At 38.8% G+C, this 18,952-nt stretch overlaps 1 protein-coding gene across 1 annotated transcript in view; it reads right to left on the minus strand.

Moving 5' to 3' along the window:
* The window catches only part of LOC131152415 (aspartic proteinase 36), a 45,383-nt gene extending 30,783 nt beyond the window's left edge, over positions 1 to 14,600 (minus strand). The window contains exons 1-3 of the mRNA XM_058104281.1: positions 14,002 to 14,600; positions 13,262 to 13,391; positions 12,906 to 13,153 (exon numbers count right to left, since the gene is read on the minus strand). Coding sequence (XP_057960264.1) covers positions 12,906 to 13,153; positions 13,262 to 13,391; positions 14,002 to 14,357 — 734 coding nt within the window. The 5' untranslated portion in view covers positions 14,358 to 14,600. The remainder of the gene's footprint in view (positions 1 to 12,905; positions 13,154 to 13,261; positions 13,392 to 14,001) is intronic.
* Positions 14,601 to 18,952: the final 4,352 nt, after the last annotated feature.

Here is an 18,952-nt window from a genome sequence, read left to right on the forward strand (position 1 = left end):
TACATTCTAATGACAATAATACCCTTACTAACTCTCACTAATTAACATACTAACACACTCAATAATAATAATACTAAAAGGCATATATACTAATATACTCCTAACACTCCCCCTCAAGCTAGAGCATAAATGTCATATGTTCCTACCTTGTTACAAATAAATTTAACATGAGCGCCCCCTAACGATTTGGTAAACAAATCAGCAAGCTGCATGTCCGACTTCAAATAGGCGGTTGTAATGAGCTTCTGCACAAGTTTCTCCCGAACAAAGTGGCAATCAACTTCAATGTGCTTTGTCTGCTCATGAAAACTGGGTTGGAGGCAATATGAAGAGCAACTTGATTATCACAAATCAACTTCATAGGCCATGCAAAAAACTCAATTCTTCCAACATGTTCTTCAACCGGACAAGTTCACAAGTAGTGTAAGCCATAGCCCTATATTCTGATTTAGCACTTGACCTTGTCACCGCAATTTGTTTCTTACTCTTACAAGAAACCAAATTACCACCAACCAAGATGTAGTACCCGGTGGTGGATCTCTGATTGGAAGGTGATCCAGCCCAATCTGCATCTATATATCCATGGATATAAGTGTGACCTTGATCATGATATAAAATATCTCTCCTAGGTGCACCTTTGAGATATCTCAAGATGCGGATTATTACGTCCAAATGACTTGTCCTCGAAGAATCTAAAAATTGACTCAAGACACATGTCGCAAAAGATATATCCAGCCGCAATAATTATGAGATAATTTAACTTTCCAACAAGTCTCCAATACTATCCAGGATTAGGTAGCAAATCACCTATATCCGACATTAACTTGCTATTAGGATCCATGGGTATATCAACCGATTTAGATTCCAACAAGCCAATTTCATCCAACGGATCAAGAACATACTTCCTGTGACACAAAAGTTCCAATACAAGATCTAGATACTTCTATACCCAAGAAGTATTTCAACGGTCCCAAATATTTGGTCTGAAACTTAGTCTGTATAAAAAGTTTGAGACTCTGAATACCTTTATCATCATCTCCTGTTATAACAATATCATCCACATAAACAACAAGAAGATCCTACCCACTGAAGTACGACAATAAAACACGGAATGATCCACAGCACGTCGTAGAAGACCAAACTCAAGTACTACAGCAATGAAACGACCAAACCATGCTTTGGGATACTGTTTTAAACCATATAAAGCCTTTTTGAGCCAACACACTAAGCCTAACTCCCCTTTAGCAACAAACCAGAAGGTTGCTCCATATAAACCTCCTCCTCAAGGTCACTGCACAAGAAGGAATTTTTCACATCTAGCTGATGTAGAGGCCAGTGAAAAGTAGTAGCCAAGGAGATGAATAGACATTTTGATGTAAGTTTGGCACTCAGAGAAAAAGTATTAGAATAATCCAGACCATACACCTGAGTATCCCTTAGCAATAAGGCGGACCTTCAGATGAGCCACAAAATCATCAGGGTTCACTTTCACAGTGTAAACCCAATGACAACCAACCACATACTTGTCAGAAGGAAGAGATTCCAAGTCCCAAGTACCATTGTCATGTAAAGCATTCATATCTTCAACCATAGCATCCCTCCACGCAGAATAGGCTAAGGCTTCTAAAACAGATTTAGGAAGGTTAGTAGATGATACTTATGATAGAACAGTAACAAAACAATAATAGGAGGGTGATAAAAGTCATAAGAAAAATAGTTGGAAATGGTTGTTGAGTACTTGTGTGAATACCTTTCCTGAACAACAATACGAGGATCAACATCATGGGAAGTATGATCATAAAACGAGGAAACCAAAGGGGTGATAATAGAAGCTAGAGAAGACTCTCTTCCTTAGAACAACCGTCATGAATACACCTGCAAATTAGGATGATCAATACGAGAGAAGGATTGGAACTACATAGAGACTCAGATGGTTGGTTGGGAAAGGACAGCAATGTAGAATCTAGAAGATGAGGCAAAGGAAGAGACTCATTGAGCTCAAAAGCGCTCAGTGACTAGGTGTAGTAAGGTGTAGACTCAAAGAAGGTAACAATGGGAGAAACAAAGAAGCGATGCAGCACAAGACTATAACAACAATATCCCTTTTGAGTATATGAGAGCCCAGAATGACACATTTTATAGCATAAGGATCCAACTTGTCCAGCTCAAGAGTTGGTCGATGAACAAAGGACACACCCAAATATACGAGGAGGAAGAAAAAATAAAGGTGAATCTACTTTTCAACTCTGCAACCCCATTTTGTTAAGGAGTGTGAGCACAGGATGATTGATGAAAACTACCAAACCAAGTCATATAAGTAGTGAATTCTTTACGATTATCACTTCAAAGTATTCGACCTAGCAAACCAAATTGAGTCTTTATTTCATAACAAAAGACACAAAATACATGAAATAAGTCATAACGATCTTTTATTAAATATAACCAAGTCATTCATGAACAATCATCCACAAAGGTTACAAAGTAACAGAAACCCAACTTGGACACAACCCTACTAGGACCCAATTAAGATCAGCTTATTTTCACAATTATCGGAGGCCCAATTTTTTTTCAAAATCTGACTTAAAATCGGGCTTTTGGCAATTGGGAGTCCATGTGAATCCACATGACAAGCCCAAGACGGCCTTCCGCATACCTAATTTCCACTACCAATAAACTGTTAGGCCATTTGGGCTCAAAGCGGCCCCGTCCATATTCCAAAAGGCAATGATCAAGATCTACCGGCTCATACTTCATCATGCCCTGATCTATATTGATGATATCCTCCTAATTTCAAAGGACACGACATCATATGCTAAGCTTCTGAATCTATTCACAGATATGGTGGAGCACTACGGAATTATGTTGTCAGAAAAGAAAATGATTATTGGTGTCGAAACAATTGATTTTCCTGGGATGAAGATTAGCCAAGGGAAAATTGAGCTACAATCACATATTGTTACATAGCTTAGCACCTTTCTAAATAGTCGGATGACAACAAACATAAAAGGGCTTGCAGCCCATTTATTGACTCAGGAAATGAAAGGAACACGATGGTGCTTTCCCAACTAACAAGACTCACAATCGAGACTAGACACAAAACTCAAACTAAGAACAAGACATTTTAACTTTTCCAATGAAGGATGACCAAAATGACAATAAATTTGGAAATGTGTGGCAGCAGCAGTGCAGGTAGTAGAAGAAGATAGCGACTCAAAGTGATAAGAGTCCACTAGCATCATGCCCTCCCCCAATTGTCTTCATCATCTTCAAATCCTGAATAACCACAAAATCAAGGAAGAACGTCACTGAACAATTCATATATTTAGTAATTTTGCCAACAGACATAAGATTGAAAGGAAATTTGGGAATATATAAAACCGAAGGAAGAGAAATAAAAGAAGTGGGATTTATAGTCCCAATTCCCTTGACTGCAGTAGTGGATCCATCAGCAAGAGTAACATAAGGTAAATTTGGAGGATATTGAAGAGTGGAGAAAAAGCTATTTATACCTATGATATGATCAATGGTAGCGGAGTTTGTGACCAAAGGACTAGGACGAGAAGTACTAAATGAAAGGCATATTGTGTGATTACCTGTTTGGGCAAGAGATGCAATGAGAAGAGAAGCTTGTTGTGACGCTTGATACTGTTGGAACTTGAAATACTCTTCCTCTAACATACATATAGTATGTTGCCCCCAACTCGACCCCAAGGTGAGAAGTCGGTGGAGGCTGCATTGGCTGCCCCCAAAGGTGTGAAGTTAGTGGTGGTTGCATCGGCCACATGTGAATAAACATCGGCAAATGATGGCAGCTGGGCACTACTGAGTATCTCGGATCGAACTGCCTCAAACTTAGGTCTCAAACGCTAGAACACAAATAACTGTCATCTGCTCCCTCTGCTTCTACATCTCACGAACGTCAACAGTTATAGGTTGCACGACGTTAAGCTCCTCATGAATATGCTTCATCTCTCCAAATCTCCTTGCACGTATCTAGATGCATACACATCCGTGCAATTTCTGGCTCCATCATATTCCATAAAAGGAAAACAATCAAGGCATCTTCCTAAACCCACACGTCTTTTCTCTTCTCATCAGAAGAATCAAATTGGAGCAAGTGATAAGATTCCCATTATCCCATGAAATAAATCCGAACAGCTTTAGACCATTGAACATAGTTCTTTCCATCCAACTTTTGAGTCGTTATTTGTGGCAGCGATGTAGGAAACAAATTTTTGGGATTCATAGATTCCATCCCAACACTCACAAATTAGCAACCATGCCAAAAAAAAGAAGAACAATCAAAAATCAGGACAATCACAAACTATGTGAAGCACCAACACAACGACGAACGAGGTGACTCGCTGACGGATATAGCACTGCCACAGCACTCAAAAATCAGCAACCATGCCAAAAACAAGAAGAGCAATCAATAATCGAGACAATCACAAGTGAAGCACCAACACAACCACGAACGAGGTGAACAACTCGCCGACGGATATAGCACTGCCACAGCCTCACAACTGAACATACAATACTCCACATCCCCAAAGAACTCACAAAGAAGCCTTCACAAACCCTTACAGAAATTAATGGAATACTGCAAGTGCATGGTCGAAAAAGGTTCAATTTTTTAGCAAAAAACTGGCCTAACAGCTAGATAATATAGCCTAAAGAAGGAATTAGAGCATGGCAGAAGAAAAAAAAAATGGCCGAAACTTCACTCATGCGCCGGCGCATGGGGTCTGCCCTACCGGAATTTGGCTGACACATGGGGGCTCATGGGGTGTCCTCCAGCAATGGTGTTTTGTGGGGTGGGTTGTCGAGGGGGTCTATTTATGGGTGTATGGTTGGTTTTGTGGAATAATATGAGATGGAGGTGGACCTGGAAAGGACAGTCGCGGGAATGGTGTTTTTCGACAACAGCTGAGGGGAATAGGGTTTACATTGAATCACGCTCTGAGACCATGTTAAGATTTGATTAAAATGAAAGATCTAACTTGAAGATAGGTCTCTTCCTCTATTTATAATACAAATTAAATACATTCTAATGAAAATAATACCCTTACTAACTCTCACTAATTAACATACTAACACACTCAATAATAATAATACTAAAACACATATATAACCTCAAACAATTATGAAGTAGCTAAATTGTTCTATAGCCTTCTTTTCTGCTTTTGTTGTTATTCAGGATCTCAAGACAATTGGTACAAGAATTAGGCTAGTGGACTGTACTACTTTGAGTAGGGGTGTACAAAATTTACCGAAAAACCGAGAACCGGACCGAAACCGAACCGTTTGAAGCTTTGGTTCGGTTTTTCGGTTTCGGTAATCGGTTTCAGTTTTGTATATATAAAAAATAGATTTTTGGTTTCGGTTTTGGTTTCACTCAAAAACCGAACCGTAAAAACCGAAAACCGATTATAATTTTAAAATAATTATCTATGGGAACTTTGATTACAAGTACATGAAAAAAAAATTATACCTATATTAATTTTTTAATTTAAATTATTGACTAATACTTTCCGAAGGAGTGGGGAAGGATTTTATAAAGGAGAATGAGAACCAAAACTTCCCATTTTGGCCATGTGGGATGAGTGCTTGGGAAGAACCGAACCACCAGCTTGCTACAGTGCTACAATGCTACTACCACAGGTCCACAGCAGGCGCTAGGCATCATCTTCTCCATCTCCTGCCTCCTGGTAACCTGCACACTGCACAGTGCCGACAGCCGAGTGCCGACGGCCATGCCCTCCAAGTCTCCGACACTTACGCCCACACCAGCGACGCTCACGCCCACCGCCCACGCCAGTCGCCAACGCCCACATCTCCACGATGCTCACGCCCACCGCACACTGCACAGTGCCGACTACCATGCTCTCCGAGTCTCCGATGCTCACGCCCACCGCCCACGCCAGTCGCCAACGCCCATCCCACATCTCCACGCCGACACAGTCACACACAGCAACGCCCAGTCGCCCACGCTCACGCTCACACAGACACACACAGCAACGCCCACACTCACGCTCACACAGACACACACAGGCACACTGGACACAGCAACTCCCACATCTCCACACAGCAATGCCCACGCTCACACACAGGCACACAGCAATGCCCACGCTTATGCCCGTCGCCCAAGCCAGTCGCTCACGGTCACGCCCACATTATCTTGGTGCTCTGGCCGTCCCACATCGATTGGAAATGGGAAGAAAAAATTTTCCTCACCCTATTTATTGAAGTTGGATCTACTTATTCACTTCCGTGCTGGGCTTTTCAATCAAAGTCGTGGCCCAGTTGGCCGTGGCCTGACTTGTCTTTATTTAATTACGATTTTATTTTGTTTGTTTAAAATTTGATAAAACCGAATTAACCGAACCGAACCGTAAAATAAACGGTTTGGTTTGGTTTTAAACCGACGGTATACGGTTCGATTGCGGTTCAGTAGTTTTAAAAACCGATAGGTTCGGTTCGGTTGACGGTTTTGGTAATAACCGAACCGAACCGAACCGTGTACACCCCTAACTTTGAGTCGCTCTCTCCTTAAGTTGTCTACGATGCTAATGCTACACACTTCAAATCCAATCTCGAGTTGGTCATCCTTCATTGGACATGTTAAAATAGCTAGTTCCTACTTTGAGTTTTGTGTCTAACCTTGAGTGCTAGTATTGTCAATTGGGAAAGCACCATCATGTTCCCTTTGCTTCCCAAGTTTCATGTTACAATGTTAGTTTATTCAAAGGTTTGGGGTCCTAGTCGTGTCAGGTCATAGTTGGGGTTCCAATACTTCGTTACATTGGTCGATGACTGCTCTAGGATAACTTGGTTGTATTTTATGAAAATTTGAGTTGTTTAGTATGTTTTGTGCCTTGTGTTCTCAAATAAGGACTTAGTTTGATGTAGTAGTCAAGATACCTCATAGTGATAATGCCAAGGAGTACTTCAATACCCAATTCAACACCGATATGAATGACTCTTGTATGATCCATCAGTAATGTTGTGCAAATGTTCCACAACAAAATGGAGTTGCAGAGGAGAAAAATAGACATATTCTCAAAGTCAACCATACCCTATTGTCTCAAGTGAATTTCCTGAAAGGATTTTGGAGTGATGTCATGTTCGCTTGCATGGTTTCTCAATGATAAAATGCTACTATGTCCTTGGTGCTAAAATACCATATTTCATTATATTCCTAAAGGCTCCTTTCTTCTCACTTCCCCTCATATATTTGGTTGTGTGCTTTCTACGGTAGTTAAGTACAAGAATGGATAAGTTGGATCTTCATGCTATCAGCTATATTTTTCTAAGCACTTGTACTCAAAGGAGATATCGATGTTACAACCATACTTTACATCTATTGTTTGTCCGTGCTAATGTCACCTTCTTTAAGACTAGACCATACTATTCTAAATCCTTGAGTCTTGATAAGTCCCTTCTTCTACCGAGTCGGATCCAGATCAATTACATTTGCCCAATCCTCCAATATATTCATTCAATTTGAGTCCTCATCTATCTTATGTTGTTGGTCTTTCTATTACTGTTCAAAAAGGTAAATGCAATTGTACCCACCATACAATCTTTAATTCAGTTAGCTATGATTTCTTATCACTCTCATAATACTATTTTGTTAGTACTATGTGTTCTATTGCTCTTCCTAAATTTGTTTTTGAAGCCCTATCCCATTCTAGGGGAAGGACTACAATGGTTGCATGCGTTATAGGATAATAATGCTTGGGAATTGGTACATCTACCTCATGATATGTCTGCAGGTGATTGTCGCCGGGTGCATACGGTGAAGGTCAACTCATATGGTTCCTTAGGCTTGTTTGAAAGCCCACCATGTTGCTAAGAGATATACTCAAGTGTACGATTCAGATTATTGTAGCTCATTCTCCCCAATCACCAAACTTGCCTCAACTAATTAATTCATCTCCTTTGTCACCACGCCTTATTAGCCTCCACATCAGTTAGATGTGAAGAATGTCTTCCTACATAATGATAGGAGGAGGTCTATATGGAGCAACCACCAGTGTTTATTGCTCAAATAGGGGGTCAAAATTAGTATGTTGGCTCAAGTGTATGGTCCAAAGCAATTTCCCAAAGCATGGTTTGATCGATTAAGTGCCATAGTACTTGAGTTTGGTCTTCAGCATTGCACTGTAGATCACTCTTTATTTTGTCATCATACTTCTTTTTTGCCCATTGTGTGTGGATTTTATTGAGATTATTGATGATGATGATCGAGGATGGTACTAGGATTATTGATGATGATTAGCGAGGTATCCAGCACCTTCAGCATTTTCTACAAATTTAATTTCAAACCAAGGATTTAGGGCCATTGAAATTGTTATTTGGTGTAGAAGTATCCAAATCTCAGGGGACTGTTTTGGCATATAGGAAGTATGCTCTGGACTTTTTCGTTGAGACCATGCTATTGATATCGAAACCTATCAAGACATCCATAAATCTTAACAGAAAATCATATGGATGATTTGTTAGCTAACCCTTAAAGAGCCTTGTTGGAAGGTTGAACTATCTCACAGTCACTCATCCCCATATATCTTTCATTGAAAGTGTTGTGAGCCATTTTCTTGATTAAACAAGTTGGGAGCATATGATATCTATGCTCCAACTTAGGGGAAAGTGTTACCGGTTACCTTAGCTATTTCGCATTACTACTATATGTTTTTTGTCAAAATTTCCATTTTCCATCACCCTCAATGGCAAAATTTCCATTGAAATTTCAATGGATCATGCAAAATTTATTGAAATCTCAGAACTCCAACAAAACTTTTCGAAATTTTAACTATAACACGAAAGTTTCTTGGAATTCAAATAAATATTTTAAATGAAAAGTGAAATTTATCTTCTTCTTTTTTTCATTGAAACCAAAGGTTATTACAAGGGATTTTGAAATTATGTGAAAAATTAAACATTAATATTGCCAACAACATTTTATTTAACCATTTATGTATAAATAATCTTTATTTGTATAATAAATAATGCTTAATTGATTTATGAATTTCATTTATATTAACTTAATGTTTAATATGAATATTTTACTACATCCACTACGCCTCATACTCAACATACCTGTAATTAATGTATTTAACTTATATATATTAGTTCTAGAACTTGCGTTATTATGTCTATTAACCATTTGTAAAGTTTCATAAAAAACTCCATGCTTCGCTGCTAGTTTCAATCATTTTCTAAAATTGAAATATATATTGAAATCAAATTTTCCATTGAAATTTCTGTACTTTTGAAGCTTTGAAATTTTAGTCAAAATCGAAATTTAAGACCTTTTTGGTTGTGTTAGTAAGTGTTAGTTAGTAAGGATAATATTGTCATTGTCATGTACTTGGCACACATTATTTTTTTTTATATAGCAAAAGAAGAGATTTCATTAGAAAGAGAAGAATTTACGAAGAGGAGAATAAGACATCTCCCATCAAAATTGTGAAAAAATTCAGAAAAAGAAACTAAAAACACAAATATATATATAACATATAATATCAGAGCAAAGTTCCTCCAATCTCGCTGAATTTCTAAAAAGCTTGCTCCCTGAAAGCATCCAGAGACAACAAACCATAAAGAAACCAAATAACAACTCTTCCCCCAAATCAGCTGCCTATTCAATTTTACCCCTGAAAAAAACTATGCATTGTGATCCAACCACAAACCCCACAGCACTGAAAATATTCCACACTTCCATAGAGCAGCCCTATCCTTTCTTCTTCTGAAGCTCTCAAAGGAGATAGCCAACATTCCACCCATCGTGGACAAACCAAGGCTTCTCCCAACATGCCAAATAAATTATTCCAGTTGCTCCAAGCAAAATACAGTGTAAGAACAAACGACGAACTGACTCATAATTCAGATAACAAAGTACACAAACATCTGGAGATAAGGCCTTCAAAGGTCTCCTAATTTGCAACAGATTATTTGTATAGCAGATTCAGCCTTAATCTTCAGGGGAGCTTTGGCCTTCCAAATAAATTATAAATTGGGGGAGAGACCTATCATTGTGACTAGGTCTTACATTTTTTTTTTTTTTTGGATAGCAAAAGAAGATTTCATGAATACGAAGAGAATTTACAAGATGGGGAATGAGACATCTCCCAAGAAAGGCCTGGAACAATCCAGAAAAGAATAACTAATAAATTCCACAAAAGAAAAGATCAACATGCCAATAGGATTCTCCAATCTCTAACAATTCCTCCGAAAAATCTCAATCTAGCGCACCATAGTGAGGCCAAATACTAAATTTTATCCCAAACCAACGCCCAATTTAATTTTTTTCCCAGTGAATACCCTAACATTATGCTCCAACCATAACCCCCATAAAACTACAAGTATACCGCACTTCCATAAGACTGTCTTCTCCTTCCTCCTAGCAAAGCCTGCAAAAGAAATAGCACAAAATTCACCTGCCAAAGAAGGGCATACCAAGTTCTCCTGCAATTCCAAAAAGCTTGCACACATTATACAGAGGAGAGACCTATCACTGTGATTAGGTCTTCAAAATATTTGGTATATTTGGTGAGATCTGGGTGTGTCTGTCCACATTGAAGGAGCAAATGTTTTGCTCCATCATGTTTAGAGGCTTTGGTAAAGGAAAGGATAGGAAAGGTTTATGGCGGTTCCTATTATGGCTATAATCTGGTGTGCTTGGATGGAAAGGAATGCGAGAATTTTCAAAGGAGTGGCTATGACTAATAACTTGCTTTGGAGCAGAGTGACTTATCTTTCATCATTGTGGGTGTTAGCAAATGGTTTTTTTCGCTACATCTCTTTGAAAGACATACAGGGGGACTGGTTGACTCTCTTGCATTGATATTGTTCTGATGTGAAACTTGTAAGTATTCAAGTTTGATGTAAGGGGAGGATTTTACTCTCCCTGTTTTCTTTTTTGTTTTATACCACTGGATTTTATTCTCCCTATTTTCTTTTTGGCTTTATACTTCTTGTACATTATGCCCTCTCTAATAAAATTTCTTTGCTAATCACAATATATATATATATATACACACACACGCACATATATAGTCTCATCAACTTTTCACTATAGGACTACATGCACGATCCACAGCAATACTCACTTTTTGACAAGAAACAGAAGTGGAAAAGGATATGTCGAGAAAAAGAATAAACAAAACCACAATAGAATAATATTTCTTGGTTGTAGACCGATGGTTGACAGTTTACACCAAGTGACCTATGAAAGACTCGTCAAAAAAGTAATCAAGCAACGAATAGGTAGAATATGGAGGTTTCTGCCAATGACAAGTTTGTCAAAAGCATCTACGCAGATCAACCTGAAGAAGCTGTGGAGGTACAACATGAAGCTAAACCCCACCAAACATACATTGGGGTGCCATTTAGGAAGTTCCTTGGAGTCTTGGACAATTAAGGATAGAGACTACTCCCATAAAGATCCAGCCTCTAATAGAGATGAAACCTCAAGTCTATGTGTGAGGTACACAAATTAACAAGATGGATTGTCTCTAAGCCTATTCATCTCTACGTTATTTGCCCTTCTTTGCATCCTGAAAAGTGAAAATGTCATATCATTTAAGAACCTCAAAACTACGTGGGGAACACACACACACGCTCTCCCCCCAGGCCCCCCTCCCCCCCCCCCCCCCCCCCAAAAACAAAAAAAAGAAACCCTTCTCAAGGAGACCAAAAAAGGGGGCAAGATATTCCCCTATTTATCTATTTCAGCCCACTCAATTAGGGTACGAGAAGTAGATAAGAAGCAGAGCATGTCTATTATTCTAGCAAGACATTAAACGGGCTAGAGGATCATTACTCCAAAACAAAGAAGATGAGTTACATGCTGGTGTTATCAACTTGAAAGCTCAGGCCTTACTTCCAACCCCCTGCCATCATAATGCTAACCGATCAGCCCCTAGAGTTCTTCTAGGAGCCTCCTGATTTAGGTAGACAAAAGAAGTGGTCGGTGGAGCTCAATGAGTTCGACAGCTGTGAATAGCCATGAAGGCATAAAGGCAAAATGCTAGTAGACTTCATCTCATAATTCAAAGTGACAAGCACCAACAGCAAGGTAGAGAGTGGCAATTGATTATGAATAGATTAGAGCCAATGATTCAAGTTGGGCTCGAGTCTTCATGCATGTTTATCTAATAGAATTAGACCCATGGAAGAGGAATTGTAGATATAGATGTTCATTTCCTAGATGAGCACACTCCCCAAGTTCCCTGCCTTTCCTATGGTTGAGTAATATCTCTTGGTTGGTTGTGACATCAAGTGATCAACAATGACTTCAAATCAAGGGGGAGTAGTTGAAACTCACAAGGAAGGGGCAAATTTTTTGAGAAATTTTACTTGTGAGGTTGCTCTAGATGGAAAATCTGAGTGGAGAATGAGTGGCTTGTATATAAGGTTCGGCTCAAGGCCTAGTAGCTTGAGCTTTTGTGTCAAGTTGATTGTCCCATGGTGCTAATATGCAACAATGAGACTAATGTCTGAAATTCTTGGAATCCAATGTATCACAAGAGAACAAAGCATATTGAAGTTGATTGCCACTTTGTTAGATAGAAACTTCTCGAAGAACATGTCACCAAATGTGAAGTTAAAGGGTTAAGTCACTATTTTATTCACAAAGGCTCCAGAAGGTTAAACGTATTTGTAATAAGCTAGGAACATATGATATATATGCCCTAGCTTCATGAGGAGTTTTGAAGAGCATACGGGAAAAGGTAGTACATATTTAAGTCCAAGGCATTTCCTTATTATAAATTGAAAGTGAGGGAGTGTCATAGTTTTGTGTTGTTACATCAATTGTCCCTTTCTCTACCTCTACATGAAACACAACACATAATATACATAATATCGAATTACCACAACAGGAGGTCAAGAATTTGACTCACCCAAATATAATGCTCCCATTTGCTGATGTAGTTTCAAGATCTCCGGACACTGAGTTGTATTGCACAACATCCTGCACAAGGTACCCAGCAGTAGAGCTCCCATCTTCATACATCTCATTATATGGGCAGGACATATTAGCTGTGCAACCAGATATTGGTCCTCCATTTACTTGGGAGCAAAAATCTTCATCACAAGTTACCAATTTTCCAGTAAGCGAGTCCTCCAGATTGTATAGTGTCAGTTCAATCTACCAGAAGAGCACATGTTAAAAAAGCATTATACAGAAATGCAGTGTTGCATATTTCAATTGAGTAGTTTCGGAAGTACTAAAGGCATGGATAAAGGAAAGGGGTACCCCGAGGGAGCCTTTCTTGGGGCAATCGCTGCACTGAATGCAATTAACCCAGATAATGTCACTTCCCGTATCTACTTGCACATAGTAGTTGTTTGAAGGCGTTCCAATCCCAATTTTAGCAAAGTACAGACTAAACCACATTGAAATAAATAAATAAATAAATAGCTAGATAAATATGTGCACATCTACACATACAAAGAGACTCGTGAGGCAGAGGAAGCACAAGTTGGACATGTGGAAATATGAACATAATACCAGATATGAACACAAAAGAATTGACTCCAAAGTTATAGCTTCTACTGCAATTTTTTTTCTTTTTTCTTTCGGAGAGGTGGCAGGGTGGGGAAAGAATTGGGGATTGGTGGAATAAATATTCATTTACATAACCATGTTCATTCGTATAGACCACACCTTAGAATCGAAGTTCAAGCCTCGTTTTTGAATTCTAGGGCAGTAGGGCCCCAATTCATTGTACCAGAAACCCTGCTTTGAACAGATGACAGGGAAAGCATGTAAACTAAAACTAACTCATAAACATATATTCATATATGACAACAGGAATTTAGTCATGTCAAATCCTATAAAGAACAGAAAATGAAATGGTGAACGCATTAAATTCAACGCCACATGCACATGCATCCGTTAGTAACGAAGAGAACCGCAACCACAAATAGAACCAAACCAAACAATCAAAAAAACAAATAAACGAAAAAAAAAAAAAAAAGGAACAAAGAGTGAACCCGACAGCGTCAGGACGGCCAGAGCCGCCCAAGGGCAGATCGACTCCGCCGAGAAATCGAAGCTGGCGGCGACTGTCGTGAGCCTTTAGGGCATCAAGGGACCGCTCACGCCCTGCGAATTTGTTCTTGACGCGAATTACCCCATTTGCAGAGACATTAGTGGCGCCACTGGCCGCAGTTGTTGTATTTGTTGCGATCAAAAGTAATATGAGGACCATCGACAACAAAGAGATGGAAGAGGGAGTAGACGACGACTTCATCATCGACGCTCGCCAGCAGAAGAGAGAGAGAGAGAGAGAGAGAGAGAGAGCTTGTAGATGCTTGCAAAGAAGAGCTACAGCGTGGTAGCTGGGCATTCACCGCTGCCTTGCGGGAGGAGAGGGGCCCACACGCGTCCGCAGCAGAAACAGACCGCCGAGGGCGGCGGCTGTTGGTAGGCGACTATAAGGGGAGGGGTGGGGGAGTGCGTCGGATCGTCTCCTTCTGACCAACAGTCAGGAAAATGATTGGCGCTCGGTTTTGGTACTCCTGGAAGCCCACGCCGTGCTCGCCAAGTTGGAATGCCCACGCTAGCATTAGGCCAGCATATCGGTTTTCCTAATGCTTATCCACTCCGTTTTTCATTTTTAATTAGGCCTTGTCGCGTAGGGGTGATGAAAGGGCCGTTGACAGGTAATTAATCAAATTAATCAAAATTTTCTATTAATGAGAACTATTAACCGATATAATCGAATAAATGGTGACTCACTTCTAAAAATAAGTACCAATAAGGTTATTCCAAGTATAAGAGTTACATCATATAATAATTAGCCCAAATAAGTCAAATTGTCTCCATGGAGAATGCAGATTAGTTTTAAACTAGCGCGAAATAGGTAAAGAAAATAAGAAAACAAATTTTACTAAACATAGTTCAGATTCGAAATTTTAGGGGCTTTGAAATTTCGTGATGAAATTGAAACAAATTAAAACCTAAAATAAGAACATAACGAGTATAAACAGGAGAATAACTAACATACAATTAAACAAATAAATTAACTAAGCTAACATAGACAAAAGTCCTCCAATAATAAATTAACCTAACATACTACTTGAACATATATTTAAATCCAACACTAATTTTAAATAAATGCAGCAAGCAAACTCAACATAAAGCATCACTTAGACTATATTTAATGACTTTAATTAAAAAGAAAAATAAATTGACTTCAATAATTAAAAAAAACCCAACAACATCTCATTCCAACAAATATTTAAGATTCAAAACTAAGGGAGAGAATAAAAGCAACCACTCTAAGTGACCCCAACAAAAGTTAAACAAATATTAAAATAACACAAAGAAAGAGATTGAGTAGATTAAAGGATTCTTTAACGGCAAAATAAATCAATGCACAAACTAACTTAAACAATAATTTAAATTTCAACATTAACTCCAAGGAAGAATATTCAATGTATGATTAATTAAAACTAAGTGTAAAACATGGGTTGACAAACTAAAAACAAATAATAACAATTAATTAACAAGAGAGAGAGAGAGAGAGAGAGAGAGAGAGAGAGAGAAAGAGTGAGGGAGAGAGAGGGGAGGGGGCCGTGAGGAGCTCCTCCAACACAGCAGCAGCGGCTACTATCTCTGCGTTTTTTTTTTTTTTTTTCCTTGCAGCGCACTGACCAAAGAGCCCTCAAAAACCCTAGCCTCCAATAACCCTATTCCTCCCATTTTTTTCCTTTTCTCTTAGCCTTTTTTTTTCCTTCCCTGCCACACTACCGCCTTGCACATCCCAACCCAAATAATTCTCCCCCAGCGCCTACATCAGCTCCCAGGCTTCCTTTTCTCTTATTTTTCTTTCACCCAAAAGAAGCCCCCACTTTTACTTTTTCCAATTGATTTTACTCCACCTGCCCACTACCAGCCTGCACCTAACTCCAACAAACACACATATTAGGCTTGCATGGCCGGGTCACATCAAGACCCGACCCACTCATTTTTTTGTTTTTCATTTGCTTCTCACACACCTCACTGCTAGCCCCACGCACAAGTACGATTTCAATGACACTGAAGCTGGTATCTCTCAAAACTCAAAACATGAAAGTTGTAGAGCTCTTTCTCATATTTCTCCAAAATTTTGAATCGTCTCGATTGAAGCTCGAATGGGAAAGTTATGCACGATTTACGAACTGGTGCCGGTTTTGGCTCCCTATAATTTTCCAACTATAAAAAAAAATGCCAAAAATTCATAAATTGTTCAATAAAACTCAGAAATCATAAATATGACACTTTGTTAAAATATTGTACGTAATTAGACATTTAATTGAAAATAGAAGCTCTAATGACCGTATTAAGATGCCTAATTACGCAATTTTAGCGCATAATCACACTCCCCCAACTAACGTTTTGCTAGTCCCTAGCAAATAACATGAATGCAATCAAACTAGGGGAGAAGCACTAAAATTTCAATACTTATGAAAATTACATGTCATGAAATATGTTTAATGAGTTTAGGAACACAGGACACAAATTAATCCAAGTTACGTCTCAATTGGAAGATTTATACATCATTTAGTAAAACTTCTAAGGTAATGGAATGTAACAAAGCTCACGTGTACAAGAGAGGATCAGAATTCCAAGATTGACCACCAGCAAACATTAACGGTTTCCAACACAATCAATTAGTCTGAGACAACCACACGGTCTTACTCTAATTCAAAATCATTGTACTGACGGATTTCACACTATTACACTTTAAAAGACACCCACTTTTTTTGATTAGTTAGGACCCCGGTAGTAAGTAGCCATTTCCAGTGCATGGATGTACAAAAATGGCTTTCACATTACTATACTTTAAAAGGTACCCACTTTTTTGTTTAGTTGGAGCCCCGGTAATAGGTAGCCCTTTCCAATATATAATTGTTTCCCTTTTTTTTTTTTCCTTCTTTTTGCAACTGTTCCCTGGCTCGTTTCTTGTTTTCATTTGCTTCAAACTTTTTCTTTTTCTTTCTTTTTCCTTCTAAACCATTAGGATATGGTTCATTAGAGTCTCAAACAACTGAAGTGTATATCAACTAGAAATGGTCTAAGGTAGTCTTTCTAAGTCTTCTAACCTGTGTAGTGTGTGTAGCAAGACTTTCAACATCTTTCTCTTGGTTACAACTAAATGAAGTGAATAAAACTCTCTTTTGAATCAAACTTTGACTGCACTACATCCTACATGTTTCATATCCTCAAAAAGAAAAAAAAATTGGGCATGTAACGTTCACAAATAAGGAATTTAACATGCTATAAGCTCAATAACAGTATTTCCCAAAGGTGGACCTAACTAACATGCAAACATCACATGCAATTTTCACATTAAAATTCTATCACATGGAAGCACTATTGCACATGCAAATTCTCTCCCCCCAACTAAAATGAAACATTGTCCTCAATGTGAAAACATAGGGGAAAATGGGAAACATATGCATGGGGGAAACAAACCAACAGAAAATAAAAAAAAAAAAAAACAATAGAGAGTCACAACCAACAAACACAGTAGAAAAAAAAAAAAGATGCAAATAAGAACAAATAAAACGAAAAGAAAAAGAAAAGAGTAAACGAGAAAGGTCAGAGGACTCCCCTGGGGTCTTACAGAAGCAAGACCTCCTTATGTGGATCGAATGGAGTCATAAAAGGCTTGAGATGCTAGCCATTGACTGTGAAGTTGTTGTCATTCCTTAGATTTACAATTTCCACTGCGCCATGAGAATGAACTTTTTCAACGATGTACGGGCCACCCTATCAAGACTACATTTTCCTAGGAAATAGATGCAATCTGGAGTCATAGAGAAGCACTTGCTGAGTAGGGAAAAGTTGTTTGTCTTTGATTTTCCTACCATGCAGCAACTTCATCCGCTCATTTGCTAAGTGGGCATTGTCGTAAGCTTCCCTCCTAGACTCTTCAAGCTTACATACCTGTAATTTCCTTAAACCCTTGGCATCATCAAGTGAAAATTTAATCTGTTTTATAGCCCACAAAGCGCAATGCTGAATCTAAATAGGTAAATGACATGCCTTACCATAGACTAACCTGTAGGGAGACATCCCTAAATTTGTCTTGAATGCAATTCGGTACGCCTAGAGTGCATCAACAAGTTTTTCTGACCAAACTTTTCGATTAAGATGCACCATTTTCTCAAGTATGATTTTGATCTCTCTATTGGCCAACTCAGCTTGACCATTAGTCTGGGGGTGATATGGAGCAGAGACCTTATGGGTCACTCCATACTTTTGCATGAGTTTTTCAAACGGTTTGTTACAAAAGTGCAACCTTTCATCACTAATGATCGCCTTGGGCATGCCAAAACGTGCAAATAACTCCTTGAGAAAACGGATAACAACCATGTGGTCATTTGTTCGACAAGGTATAGCTTCCACCCATTTTGAGACATAATCCTCAACAACTAAAATGTAAGAATTCCCAAAAGAGTTTTGGAATGGTCCCATAAAATCAATCCCCCAACAGTAAAAAATTTCAAGAGTCAAAATGGGAGACATAGGCATTTCATTCTTTGCTGTGATTTTCCCTAATTTTTGACAAGCCTCACAGGTTTTACAAAAATTCTCAACATCTTTGAACATAGTAGGCCAATAGAGTCCACTTTGCAAAGTTTTTGAAACAATTTTCTTTACAGCAAAGTGGTCTCCACATGCTCCACTATGACAAAAATGCATCACAGAAGTAAATTCATCATCGGGCACACATCTACGAACCAATTGATCAGAACAATATTTAAACAGATATGGATTATCAAAATAGTAGTGTCGTACCTCTGCAAGGAACTTACGCTTGTCCTGAGTTACCCAATGGCCTGGCATTTGGTCGATGGCAAGGTAGCTCACAATATCAACAAACCAAGGGGCATGTGACACTACAAAAAGACGCTCATCAGGAAAATCATCATTTAAGGGAGAAAGGGATAC

Source organism: Malania oleifera, chromosome 3, assembly GCF_029873635.1.
Source record: "Malania oleifera isolate guangnan ecotype guangnan chromosome 3, ASM2987363v1, whole genome shotgun sequence".
Classification (NCBI taxonomy): Eukaryota; Viridiplantae; Streptophyta; class Magnoliopsida; order Santalales; family Ximeniaceae; genus Malania; species Malania oleifera.